General features: G+C 31.2%; 1 protein-coding gene across 1 annotated transcript; it reads left to right on the top strand.

Annotated features, from left to right (window-relative positions):
• Positions 1-5,331: 5,331 nt before the first annotated feature.
• Positions 5,332-8,128, top strand: LOC148605052 (uncharacterized). The gene is made up of 2 exons (XM_088547540.1): positions 5,332-7,393; positions 7,992-8,128. The coding sequence occupies exons 1-2, from the start codon at positions 5,332-5,334 to the stop codon at positions 8,126-8,128; spliced, it is 2,199 nt and encodes a 732-aa protein (XP_088403666.1).
• The last annotated feature ends 6,916 nt before the right edge of the window (positions 8,129-15,044 follow it).

Below are 15,044 nucleotides of genomic sequence, written 5' to 3'. Positions count from 1 at the left end.
TGTTTAAAACAAATGAATTAAATTTTAACTCATTTTTGACATGAACATTAAGTGATTCGTAATCTATAATCATTGTAAAACTTTCCTTTCAAATGTAATGTATACAAAGTGCTTCTACTATGCATCGTCTATTAGAAATATAAACTATTTTTATATGAATAAACCTAATAAGACTTCGTTTGATCTTTATAGACGCATGCATATATAAAGATATACCTCCCAATGTAATGTAATATTTAGTTGAATTAAATTACCTCAACATTATGCAAACAGAACAGAGTCTCTTAATGCACTTATCAGCACTATGGCCGTTTACAAGATATTCGTACGATTGTATTATTAAGACATCAGATGTGTTTTGACTTTAAAGTTAAACAAAACATTAGTTAATAAAAATAACATGTGCTGATAAGTGCCTTTATATCTTGTCTTTTGTTGTTATATGTTTTATTGAACTACATAAATTTGCAGATAGTGAAACAATAATGAAATACTACAAAGAGACTTGTATTTATTTGTATAAATGTTTGTGGTTTGTAGAAATGTCGTTTTAATTCGCTGATTGGTCAATGCTGCAACGTTAAACCTTAATTTGGTAGTTGCATTCATGGTCTGAAAATAACAAAACAACCACAAAAAAGTCCCTGAAATGACATTTCTTCATGAGTAAAATCAATGACCATGCATTTAAAAAACTGCAAAGATTCATGCTTGATCTTATTAAGAAAAGTCCGACTCCAGAAGAACTACCACAACATATATTCTGAGGATATTGCTTCCATATCAAAACCACTGTTAGACTTTCATTTCCTGAAAGCAACTATGCGCACACTTCCGTTTTAGAACAACGAAAGACACGTAAGGATAACAGAAAATACACAGAAAATTTACAATTGCGAATATATCGAAAGGGCAGGAATGAGGCAGTAATCAAGGAAACCAAGGTTATAGTGGTGATTAAAAGAATGTAATCCAGGGACAAAGACCAGACATGAAAACAGACATACACAACTAAAATCATACATACAAAGTAACAAAAGCAAATGAGCAACTGGGATAGCAATGTGCAAATCAAATTTGAAAAATTACCAGGACAAAAGTCTGAAAACATTTTAAAAGGTTTAAATACCCACAGAGACAAGATTCGTGGAAGACACCCAGCGTGTTGTCCGATGACGTCATATCCGGTTATTTATTAGTGTTTTATGGCTCGTAAGTATGGTACCAGTTTGTCTACATTTTTTTCAAAACACTTTTCCTTCTGTTGAAAATTTGATATTGTAGTTTGACAATAGAATAAAAGAATACCATGATAAGCATTTCCGTAGATAGTTATTCCTTGTTGTCTATAACTGGCCATATATTAAAGACGACAAGGATTAGCGATTTATTCTGAAAATAACTCTGCAATACGCCCGTGACAAACGCTCAACAAATCAAACTTTAATAAAACATTGTGCTATTGCCGAGGATATTGTTTCCATAACAGAACCAGGTGCAATCGTCACAAAAATAAAAGAAATACTTAAGTCGGAGAAAATTTTTAACTGTTTGTGATGTCATCAATCAAAAAAAATACTAATGGAGTTACCTAGGCGCTTGGACCGGTTTTAGTAGAAAAAATTAACAGACTGTCCATTTATAAACCAGGCAATTCCTGTTATATGGATGGCACATGGAAAATTTTATCCCATGGATTGTTTTGTTCCCATGTCATGTTTATATCACATATATGTTCAAATGTATTAAGTTCCTTTAATCGACAATAGATGGCTCAGAAAATGATTTCGAAGTTCCCAAACAAAGAAACCATATCTTGCTCAAATTAAAGAGTTATCTCCCTTTTTTCATCGGATTTTAATGCTTTCAATGTAATTCATTTCTCTTTTATCGTTGCAGTTAATCCAAACCCAACATTCAGCTTTAAGAAAGGATGTTTTGTGATGTGAAATTGATGAAAAATTTTGAAAACAAAAGTTATCATGTGCCATTCACTGCCTAGTTTTTGACTGGGTACATTCTTAATTGACCGCTTAGTATTTGACAAATTCCTTTGAAATTTAAAGAGAAATTAATGTACCTTACAGAAGTTTCCATACGTAAGTTTGAATTGATTGTCATAATTTAAAAATAATAAATTGAAGACATTAAGGAGGTAGACCTAGGGTGAGGGACATAACTCTTTTAATCAGTGATATGTTTGTATTATATTAAACTTCACCAAAGCCTATCAATGTACATCAATGAACATTATAATAGGATTTGCGAATCGTTCGGGAATTTAAATTTGCGCCCAAAGATGATTAATGGCAGAAATGGAAATAAAAAAAAGACCAGGCCGGAATATGAATTTTATACCTTTTGAGAGTTTTAAATGCGAATATGAAAGATTTGTTGAACTCAAAAAGAACGATAGAAACATGTAAAATGTATAATACAGACTTTGTCAGAGTTTCGCTCTGGTCCATTTAAATTACATTAATATTAATTTATAAATACATTAATACAAAAAGGTCATACTTGTTTCCTATATGCATCCCACGAAATGAAATATTTACCTATAACATTTTCCCCTAAATTATTTGAATATATACCTTTATCAAATTATGACATTCAGTATCTACATTTTTGCATGTTCAAAATAAACAAAATTCCAAATTGCATTCAATAATCTGCTCACATTCATTCTTTGTACCAAAACTACTATTAGCTTATTTATTGAGTATTTGAAAATAACCAAATATCAATATATCAGATTTTATGTTTCTCTTTATGGTTTATTAGTGATATTTACATTCATATCCTTCTAGTTAAACATTAGATTAACACCAACTGTTATAGTATTGACGTTATTATTATATCATAACGTTCTATTAAATGGCAATAAATATTACTTACAAGCTGGGTAACAGGCATAATTTCAAAGTAATTTTATAGATATCAATAAAGCGGGATTTTAACGTTCTGTTATGATTATATTTACTTAATCATGTTCCCCAAAGAAGTTGGGAAGATATTTGATTTACTCTCCTTCTTCTTCTTCTTCTTCTTCTTCTTATTATTATTATTATTATTATTATTATTATTTATTTTTATTATTTTTTTTATTATTGTTATTATTATTATTATTATTATTATTATTATTATTATTATTATTATCATTATTATTTATTTTTATTTTTTTTATTATTGTTATTATTATTTATTTATTATCATTATTATTATTATTATTATTATTATTGTAATTGTAGTTGTTTTGTTTTGTTATCCGCTTGTTTTTTGTTGTTGAAATTCTTAAAGCCATTTTTATTTACCGTGGTACTTTAATTTCTGGTTAAGCAGAGTCGATAATTATCATTCATCATCATATTACTGTTAGACACAGATTTTGGTTGTTTTAATCAAAAGTCAATCTATATCTGTAAGGTCATTAAATTTATTATTGTTATCAATGTTAAGCTTGCTAAGTAAATTGTCTTATGTATACTCTCATATGAGTCACGTGATCAAGTATGATGGTTGTGTTTTATATCGAGTGGAAAAAAAATGGATAATATATGACAAAAAATAGTGACTTAATTGGTAGAAATAACATTTTGACAGTACTGGAAGACATAATTTGATGTTTAACAACGAGTGAGAAGATATTTTATTCCCGTTGTGGATATTTGCATGAGTATCTGACACTATCGAACATTCCCCGTCACAACTACAAAGGTCAATAATTAGGTTTATTTACAATTTCATCGACCCAAATATTAACCTGTGTGTAAATAGATGGCTAGAAGGAAATCCCCAGCTAAACGAAAGATAAAAGAGTTATCGCATGATACTGACTCTTCATTGGACCTTTCATCAAAATTACCTAGCAAAAAAAAAAAAAGCGAAAAAAATCCGTAATAGTAAAACTGAAGATAATTTAAGTGATCAGCGTAAAACATCCAACCGCGGTATGTCAGCAAATAAAAATACTCCAGAAAAGTCCCAGCGTAAATCCATGCAAGATCCTCAAAGTAGTACACCGTATCCGTTCACCCCCTTTCCTGTACAAATCCCCCCTCCAGCACATACAGGACACATACCGTCGTTTGTTTGGCCACCGTCTCCAATCAGTGATCTAAATGTGATTGGTCAAATTATGCAATCAATTAATTCAATTGATAGTAGGCTTGGTAAACTTGAATTAATGGACAAAAAACTTGAGTGTGTCGAAAATATGTGTAACAATATTGAAGCTTTATTTGACCGTGTCAAAAATACTGAAACCTCAATAAAGGACTTAAACGCAAAAGTTACAGATATTCAAGACACATGCGATGGATTCAGTACAAAAATAGATGAACTTTGTGCAGAGAAAGATAACTTATGGATGGCAGTAACATCAGGGGGGTCCGTAAGTCCAGGAAAGGGGACAAAATTTAAAAAGGAACTGGCACAAATACAACAGGAAAATGAGGCCCTTAAAGCGACCGTTTCAGATCTCCAATATGAATCAAATATCAAATAAAAACAATCTGATTTTCTACGGCATTTTTGACTCACCGGATGAAAACGTCAAATATTTGTTAAATGGTTTTGTGCGCGACGAACTGAAGGTGCGGAAAAAGATAGCATTTCGACGGGTGCATCGAATGAATAGTAAACATAAGCCGAGACCAATTATTGCAACTTTCGATGACTTTAGAGATCGAGAACTAGTGAGATCGTCAGCCCATAGATTAAAAGGCAGCTCACTTGGTGTTAGCGAACAGTATCCCCCTAACGTTCAAAAGGCGAGAAAACGATTGGTTCCCATTTTAAGACAGGCGAAACGACAAAGATTAAAGGCTGTTCTTATCAAGGATAAACTTTACATCGAAAACGAGCTATTTGATCCTACAAAACATGAAGTTCATCGGAAACTGGAACGGGAAGCGATGCATAACGCCGAACCGATGGTGGCTAGGAATCTACAGGACGATGGTGGCGGAGATCAACGTGACGACAGTAGGAAGGTAGATACAAGTCAGACGATTCCGAAAGTCCCAGATACAGATGCAAAATAGGACAGCGATGAAAGTGGTGTGGCATATCGACAGACAGTACTCGGAAAGCTGAAAATGGTATCTTGGAATGTTAATGGTGGTGTAGAGACAAAACTAGAAAATAAATCGTTTTTAAATTTCTTATGTACTTATGATTTAATATTTCTCACTGAATGTTGGTTTGATAAAAAATGTTGCTTGTATTTATATACCCCCTGCTAGGTCTAAATATTATAAGAATTATGATTGTGATTTATTTACTGAACTTGAAAATAGCATCGAACTGTATTCTACCCTAGGTCATGTAATGGTGATTGGTGATACGAACAGTCGGACAGCAACTATGGACGATTACATACGAGTTGATATTATTCATAGAACAATTAGAAACAATATTGAGAATGTGTTTGAGTATAATAATGATATCAATATTCAAGCAAGAATTAGTCCCGACGCTAATACGAATGCATTTGGTCCCAAGTTATTGTCGATGTGCAAGGACTCTGGCCTCAGGATAATGAATGGCCGACACCAGAATGGTTATTCTAATGTCTTTACTTATTGTGGAGCACAAGGTTTGAGCGTCATTGACTATGTACTTATTCCGTATACATTGTTCTCTGTTGTTGACAAGTTTATTGTTTCGAACTTTACCAGTTTTTCCGATCACGCCTTTTTACATTTAGAATTAAAGCTACATATAGAACGTGAATGTCCGGAACAATCCGTGAATAGAGAAAATATTGGTGACAAATCTGTTAAATATCGTTGGAATAATGAGTTAAAGGACCAATGTGCAGAGTGTATTCGCGTAAATATGGACAAATTTAACCAACTGAGTAATGCTATTAGCTTTGAAAATCAGGAATCTTTGGACTGTTCTCTGACTAGCTTTACCAGACATTTTGAGGAAATAATGTCTCCATTTTTTAGAAAGTGTCAAAATACTAACGTTAATTTTGACAACAAACAGATAGACAAATCATGGTTTAACCGACAATGTAAAGAATTGTATGCAAAGTATATAAACTGTTTGAACATATTTAATCGTGCCAAAAATCCAGGAAATCATTCCAAGTTGAAAGATGCCAAAAAGAAGTATAAAACGCTTGAAAGTCGATTGAAACGTGATTTTATGCGTACCGAGGGTAATATGATGGACTATTTGAGGATAAATAACCCTAAACTGTTTTATTCGAAGTTTCGGAAAACGAATTCTTTTAAAAATGATATATCATTGACAAGATTCTTCGAACATTTTCAAGGTGTTGCAAATCCCGATACGGATATTGAAATTGACTCAGATTTTAGGCAGGATATTGTGGAAGACTGTGCCTTTGAGGAGTTAGATAAGCCAATAACAGAAAAAGAAATCTTGACTGCTATAACTAACTTGAAACGGAACAAAAGTCACGGTATTGACGGAATGTTGAATGAGTACTTTATTGAATTTAAACATATATTTTTGCCTACTCTTATAAAAGTGTTTAATGGAATTCTAACGTCTGGCATTTTCCCTACATCATGGACTATTGCGATACTTGTGCCTATTTTTAAACGTGGAAATACGAATGACCCAAACAATTACAGAGGGATTAGTCTTGTTAGTAACTTTGATAAATTATTTACCTCAATTTTAAATCAACGATTGATAGAATGGTCTAATACGTTTGATGTGATAACCGATGCACAGTTTGGTTTCCGGCCTGGGTATGGTACAGTTGATGCTATGTTCTCGTTGTCATCTATTATTTTTAAATCACTTTCATCCAAAAAACGATTGTACTGTTGTTTTGTTGATTATACTAAAGCTTTTGACACTGTTCAAAGAGTAATGCTATGGCATAAACTTGCAAATATGGGTATATGTGGTAAATTATTGCAAACTTTAAAATCAATGTATTCTAATGTAACAACATGTGTACAAGTTAATGGATTCAATTCTGATTTTTTCACAAATGAATTAGGTCTCATGCAAGGAGAGGTTTTGGCTCCTATTTTATTTTCTCTTTATGGCAATGATTGTGAAATGGCTTTTATAAATAGCAACTCAGTACCGATAGAAGTCAAAGAATTAAATTTATTTTTATTAATGTATGCTGATGATATGGTATTATTTTCTGAATCTATACAAGGCCTACAAAATATGCTAGATACTTTATATGATTATACAAATAGATGGGCGTTAAGTGTAAATACTACAAAAACTAAGATTGTTGTATTTAGAAACGGTGGTAGAATAAATGAGGATGAAAAATGGTTTTATAATGGACATGAAATAGAGATAGTAAATAGTTTTACATATCTTGGTGTAATATATAATTATAATGGTAAATATAATGTTCTACAGAAGAAGCTGTCTGAACAAGGTAGAAAGGCTGTTTTTGCACTTAGAAGAAATATAAAACTGTTATATTTAAATCATTATACATTATTGTCACTTTTTGATACCTATATTAATAGTATTTTAAGTTATGGATGTGAGATATGGGGTGCACATAAAGCACCAGCTATTGAAAGGGTACATTTAGAATATTGTAAAAATATACTTAAAGTTAAATCTTCTACTAATAATGTAATGGTGTATTATGAATTAGGACGAACACCTTTGGTTTATTTTAGGAAATGTAGAATGTTTAAGTACTGGTTTAAGTTACTTTCTAGCTCTAATTGTATTTTGAAAAAGTGTTATCAAATGTTATATGATGAATTGGAACGTTGCGCAAGTAACAGTAACAACTGGCTGTATTTTATTAAAAATGAATTGTTGCATATTGGTTTAGGTGATATATGGTACAATCAAGCATTTTTTGTAAATGGTGATTTTTGTGATATGTATTTTGAAGTTATTAAGCAACGATTATTTGATAATTGCAAACAGGACTTGGACAGTCAACTAAAAAATTCTGTAAAATGTTTTAACTATCAGTATATGGTTGATAATTTTTGTATGCAATTTTATTTAAGTTAATGTATTCCTGAGGTTTATAAAACTTCTATTACAAAAATACGCCTTAGTAGTCATAATCTCGCAATTGAGAGTGGTAGATTTAATGGTATTTCAAGAGACAATAGATTATGTCCTCTTTGTAGAAATGATATAGAAGATGAGATGTATTTTATTCTTAAATGTTCTGTATATCATGGTTTTAGAAAATGTCTCATTAAACCTTATTATTGGAAACGTCCATTTATGTATAAATTTATACAACTATTAAGTTCAAATAATATCAAAGATCTGTGTAATCTTAGTAAATTTATATTCAGAGCTATGAAGCTAAGATCTGATTTATTGTGATGTAAGAAGCTCTTTATTTATGTCAACACAACCTTCTGCTATTGTACCTATAGTTGTATATGACTTTGGTAATAAACATATATATAGAATATGCTGAAGATATGGAACTTTAAAAATTATGCATTTAAATGGTCAGTGTGTCCTATAACTGGATGTTACGTTATACGTTTCAAATAACAAACTGAACTGACCACAACAAATTTCATTGGCTTAACAACATAGAATCTCTATTTAAACTTGTATCATTACTTGTTAAGGGACTCCGGTTTGAACTTCCACCGTGAGCAGACATGTTTTTTGTAAACTAATTGTACTTTCATTTCATTTTAAACTGTGGAAAATAAAAGCACTTGGAATTTAATTGATATTGCATAGGACAGCCGACTGAACGCAGTCGCCCCTGATTAATGACACAGGCTCCTCATAAATCGTTAAACTTCGCTACGCAATGTGAAAGAATGCGAAAGAAGTCGTAATGTTACACTTAATATATTCTACTTAGATATCCACAACATTTTGCTTTATGGGGCATTTCGTCAACTATTAAATATATGTATATACGCACTGAAAACAATATTTGCTAGGGGTACATAGTTGATCTAGAAGCAGTTATGGAATGCTATATGCAATATGTAAATGTAAGAGCAGTTTCTTAGAATGTGAAATCATTTAATCATTTGATGGTATTGTATAGCTTTAGCCGATTCATAAATATTTTCCTTTTACATTAATCAAACGGTTCCATCCATGTTGCTTAAATGCGAGAAAATGTTTATCTATGATAAAAATCTTTCAAACTATATCACTTTCATAATTGATGCGGGCAGTTATCAGCCCTTTATCGACTACTTTATCAATAAAAGTTCTATAAATCGAATTTCAAGGTTTAACAATCTATGAATTCAGAGGTCATAAATATACGAAAGAGATATAACGATAATGAATATGGTGACTTTGTTAAACGACATCAACTACAACTTCATCGGGATAACAAAATGTCATCTTAAGGCCACCCACGGGTTTTCAATGAATGACGAAGACATCTGTAGGAAAGAAAAACGTGAAATTATGTATTATTCCTGAATTGTATGCAGGAAACTTTTCACAAATTTATGGAAAATGATTTCCGTTTATTCTGATAATACAAAGTGCGCTATTGTCATCTCTTCTGTACTATTCTGGGAATACAATACCTGAAAACTGAACTGTTTATATCTATTTCTTCCATGTTTGTTTACCCAAAATAGCCATGTAAAATATTGACTTTTATAAAGCTTAGAAATATGGAATGAACCATTGAATACGACATTGAACACAAATTGAGGTTGCAAATAATTTTACCTTTCTGCAGTTTCAAATTTAACATTAAGTTGTCTGTAATGACAGTGTATGTATATGTTATTGACATTCAGGTCACTTTTTACTTACGTATGTTTATACATGTTACCCCAACAATGACCAGGATTTCGACACAAAACACGTGATATAAAGAGCTTAAAGTGGATCATTGATATAATTGATTTTTCATGTAGTAAGAAAAATCCGATTAAAAATAGATTAAAGGAGGTAGACTCATGGTAAGGGACATAACCTTTGAAATCCGTAATGTGTTTGTATCATATTCAATTTCAAAAAGGCCAATCAAGCTGTCTTTTAAAACAGAATGAAATCGATCCAACTAACTTTGATGCTTACATGAGATTGATGTAAAATGCTGAATACAAACGTTCCAATGATGGTCTACCTCCTTAAATGAAATAATAAGGTTTCTAATAAAATATGTCTTATGTGTTTTTTCAACTGTGTGAATATAATCTAAGTTCATTATTTCTTACCTCGTGTTTCCCTTATCCCTATTGAACAATCATAAATCCATATAAAATACATGAAAAGAAATAAATAAATTGCCCTTTTTTTTCTCATTTCCATTTTCCCTCGCGCCTTAAAATAGAAACAGTTTTTACTTTTGTGGCTCGATATATTTTCAATGTAATCTGAAACAGTACTGCCATGAATTCGTTTTTATATAGTATATTCGTGACAATAGGAATAATCCGTTAATGCAAGTATATCTACATCTGTATGTGTACAAGCTCACTATGTTTAGAATTTTCGAATCATAAAATGCAAATATTAGAAACAATGCAATTAATCTAAAACATTTTTTTTTAAATATCATTCAATTATCTTTTATTAATTCTACATCTATATAACTATCGTAAAATTATCGTTAACAGACGTAAATAAACAGATAAGAAGTACTCTTTTTTCACCTCAGACAGGAAGTGGTTCAAGCATATCAAAATCCAACCAAATGTACCTTTAATGAAAAACAGTTATAAGCCTTAAAACCAGTCTTAGTTTGTCGTGCACAACAAATTTATAAAAAAATAATCTACTTTTTTTCACAGAATAAAGTTTATTCCACTACTGGTCGCTTACCTTTGCCACTTGTGGAAAGTAAAGTTACCCCTCACGTGTACTCTAACACTTGTAAACAACATAGAATAAAGATTAAAACAAATAAATATGAAGACAGTTTGTTCCTATTACAATTGCATTCGCTATAAAGTGATGCACCTTCAATTTAATTTAGGCAGTTTTTGTTTAATGAAGTAAGGGTTTTAAATGTGAGTTGACAGCGTTTGGACCGCAAGATGGTTTTTTATCGAGTGTACAATTTTTGCAAATATGAGGCAAATATATAAACGATAAACGAGAATTTTGCGGTTCAACTTTTTGCGCTATGTATCAAAATACTTATCCTTCGCAGAATTTATTATAATGTTTTTACCCGGACTGATGCAATAGTTTCAATAGGCAGCCTGCAAAAATTACGCCCTTTGTGTTGTATTTTTTAAATCAATTTCACCGTTTTGCATAGTAAGTATATCTGAGAAAGTACTTTAATTCGTGGACACCAATTTTCTTGGATTAGGGAAGAAGCACAATATCGTGGGTCCTTGATTTTGTGGTTTTAAGGCTTTTAGTTAACTCGTCAATGAGAACATCTTTTTAGTTGAAAACCAAATTTCTTGGTCTGGCTCATTCACGAAAACCACAAAAATTTGTACAAACAAAAGTTTTTTTACAATATTAGCCACACCAAAGAGATCGTTTTTGTTAGTATATTTGTACCGACTATTTAAGAATCCAACCCATCGTTACTACTCTTGGAAGACAAGCAGATTATTAAATTCGACAATGCGAAATAAGTCAGATTTTGTTTTCCCTTAAATCTCACCAGATCAACTTGTCATGCTTGATGATTATAATTATTGCTTTCCTAATTATATTTTTTCAAGTAAAAATGAAAAGTTCCGACAATGCTATAAAAACAATCTTAAGCCACACGTGAATATAAAAACTTTGAAAACTACATAATGCTTTATTCTTATTTCATTAAGATACACATGATGAAAGAGTCAAACTGATTGCAATTCCTTTCATTTAGTTAAATGGTATCTTAACAGAATCAGATGTACCGCCAGTTATGAAACACTTCACACAGAGCACATTGCTTAGTTTATTATTGTTGTTTAAAATCTAACAATTATGCAAGTCAAAGCAAGCAAATCTTAACATCACAATTGTATCGTTATCATGTTGATCATCGAGATAAGACATCGCCAATCAAACAGATTTTACAGTATTTTATAAACATTTTTTCAATGAGTCATTTTTGTAAACATCTATGTAAGTCTGTTCTGAATCAATTTTATATATCTTGTCATCTATTCAATACTTCGATGCCCGATTTGATCCATTATTAGTATATATTTATATCGAAACACGATTTTCATGTATACAAAGTGTTGCTATTTTAAAGATAGCTAAAGTTTTGCAACCAATTTCGTGTATGTTTATTAGTAGAATTTTGTTCTGTGAAATGTATATTGTATGAGGTCTTGATAAGAATGTACAGAGGACAATACGTGATGTTTGTGGGAATATGTTTTTAGGTTTGTGTCCATAATATTTATTTATTAGTAAAATGTATCTGATGTTAAAACTTTCAAAGGGATATTTTGTAAGATAGTGTAATTAAGGGCAGCAAGATTTTAGCGGAAACAAATGAATGTTTTCCAGGGACAAAGACATAACCCTGAAGACAGACATACACACCAAAGAATATTAAATAACCAAAATAATACATACAAAGTAACAAAAGTAAATGAGCAACTCGGACTCAAACTAAAAACTGAGAGCATGGACTAGATGCACCGGTAGGGTAGGCGTCCTCTGCTTTCCTTCATGAAAATTGAAGACAAGGGTAGACGAAAAAGGAAACCAGTTATTGCACAGTAATGATGCAGATTGTACTCACAGGTTGCAACCTGCAAAATTATTGTAGTTTTCTCTAAATAAATGTAAAAATAAGTTTTATTTCAGACAGTCAAATTATCTGGGTAATTGTGGTAGGATTTAGCAATTCTCTCTGCGTTATAGATCCCGTGATGTTTTATGAAAGAGTAATCCAGGGAACCAATGTTATAGTACGTATTTACTTAGTAAGTAAATTTTCATGAAAGTTATTTCGAGTTTTTGTAAAGAGTGTTTCCTATATAAAAGTATACGAGGGTATTTTGTAGGAACGGGCCTGTTTAAGATAACTGAATATACTTAATATTCTGAATACATAATTAATAGAATTTTGTGAATTGGTACAAATTGGTTGTTAGTTTTTTTTATTGATAATTTACGAAGGAATAAAGAGGAATTTGACAATATAACTTTTTATCATACTATAGATGATTGGGTCTATTTATGTCCATTGATTCTCCATACATAATTACGATAAATAAAATAAATGCTGACTATTCAACTTCCCATCAATAAAAATGCATAACCTTAATAGAGACGGTAAATTTATGCTTTGTTTTGGTAAATGAACGTTGCTTTTTTAAAATTCCACGCTACATATATAAAAGGGAATTTTAAACAAAAAACAAAACAAAAAATATGCGCCACCCTCTCATAATCTTTGGTATATGCCAATATATATTATTTTTTTATATATTTCGTTTTCAAAACAGAAAACTTGCTAAATGTAAAGGCTATGTAACACCTGAGTCCACACAATAAACACCCATTGATTAATTGTTTTCTTTTACTCTTTTTGGCAATTTGAAATCACGGTATTGGCTTGTTTGGTTAACCATATTTTATAAATAACAAACAGATAATTGTAAGTAACATCCTATAAGAAACAGGACAATTGAGACAGACATAACTTACGGCAATAACTTTTTCCATTTATAGTTACGAACCAACCAAATTTATCACCGACATTTCTCTGTTGATATCTTAAACTATGTATATATTTTGTTGACATTAATTCTATTTCTGTATGTAATTTATTTGACGAATAACGTCATGATGTCATCTTTCGTTCTAATTTTCTGATTTAGAATCAGTCCATTGATTTCTACATCATTTGGAGTTATATGGTAAACAAAACTATTGTAATAGTCTTATAGGATTAGACGATGATGAAAGCTGCGAAAATTGCAACACATGTATAAAATCAAATTGAATGGCCGTATGGTTAATGAACTGTCTCGGGTAGCTAACTTGACAATTGACAATGGCATTTAAACTATCATTCCAATTGCATTAAAATCTGTTTCCTGAAGAAAAAGAAAAGATAAATAGTAATCATGAGAACCAAGATTCTAGCGGCAATCAAAGGAATGCAATCCGGGGACAAAGACCAGGCATGGAAAATAGACAAACACAACAAAAAAAACTAACAATAACCAAAATAATACATACAAAGTAACAAAAGTAAATGAGCAACTCGGACTCCACTAAAAATGGGGAGCATGGACCAGGTGCACCGGTAGGGTAAGCGTCCTCTGCTTTTCTAGAAACATCCGCTGAGTTACCCATAAAAAGTCCGGGGTAGACGAAAGAGGAAAGGAATACTAAGACACATTGCACAAAGCAGTTTTCATGGTGCAGATGAATACACCGAGTTCATGATAACGACCGTAAAACTTCTGTAGTGATGACTTCAATCTTGTGGCCCTGTCAATTGTCCAGTTCTCTACCAAAGATCAATCATTCAAATAAAACCAACTCCATTCCCTGAAGTTAATATCTTTACTCGCTGTTAGTAATAAAAATTAAAAAAAATAAGTACTCACTTTAATTGTCAATTATTGTGTACTACAAATTGTTACCAAATAATAGTAAGTCAATTTTTATAAACTATACAGCCATCTAGTCTCCAATCTGTATTAATGCATCGTTTAATCAATGCTGCTAATTGAATATTCAATGCATTTGACAAAAAAGTCTTTATTACGGTATTGAAGTATCAGTACATCTATTTAAATGCACTCACATAATGTTGAACATTCGAATTGATAAATCTATGATGTAACACTGATATTATGTGGTGAACTCGATATTCTTTACATTCAATGGGTTACTTGATGCACTTGATAACAACATTTGCTCTCAATTTAAGGTTTGGATTTTGAGTGATGAACAATAATCTAATGTATCATTATTTAGGTCATTGAACTCGACAAAGCATGAGTCTTTTTTTATTTTTATTTTAAAAGGTCTATTCCCTAGCACTTTTTTTTGGTTTCTGCGAGCGTCATCGAGCAAATCTTTGATGCTAATTAAATAAAGAAATATGGATTTTAAAAAAGCAGTATTTGTATTTGAAAAATTTTCAAATCACCACGTCTTAATGTAATTTACATGAA

Source organism: Perna viridis, chromosome 10 (genome assembly GCF_037379345.1).
Source record: "Perna viridis isolate PV_CMFRI_1.1 ecotype Kerala chromosome 10, ASM3737934v1, whole genome shotgun sequence".
Classification (NCBI taxonomy): domain Eukaryota; kingdom Metazoa; phylum Mollusca; class Bivalvia; order Mytilida; family Mytilidae; genus Perna; species Perna viridis.
This window is presented reverse-complemented; position numbering and strand designations above follow the sequence as displayed.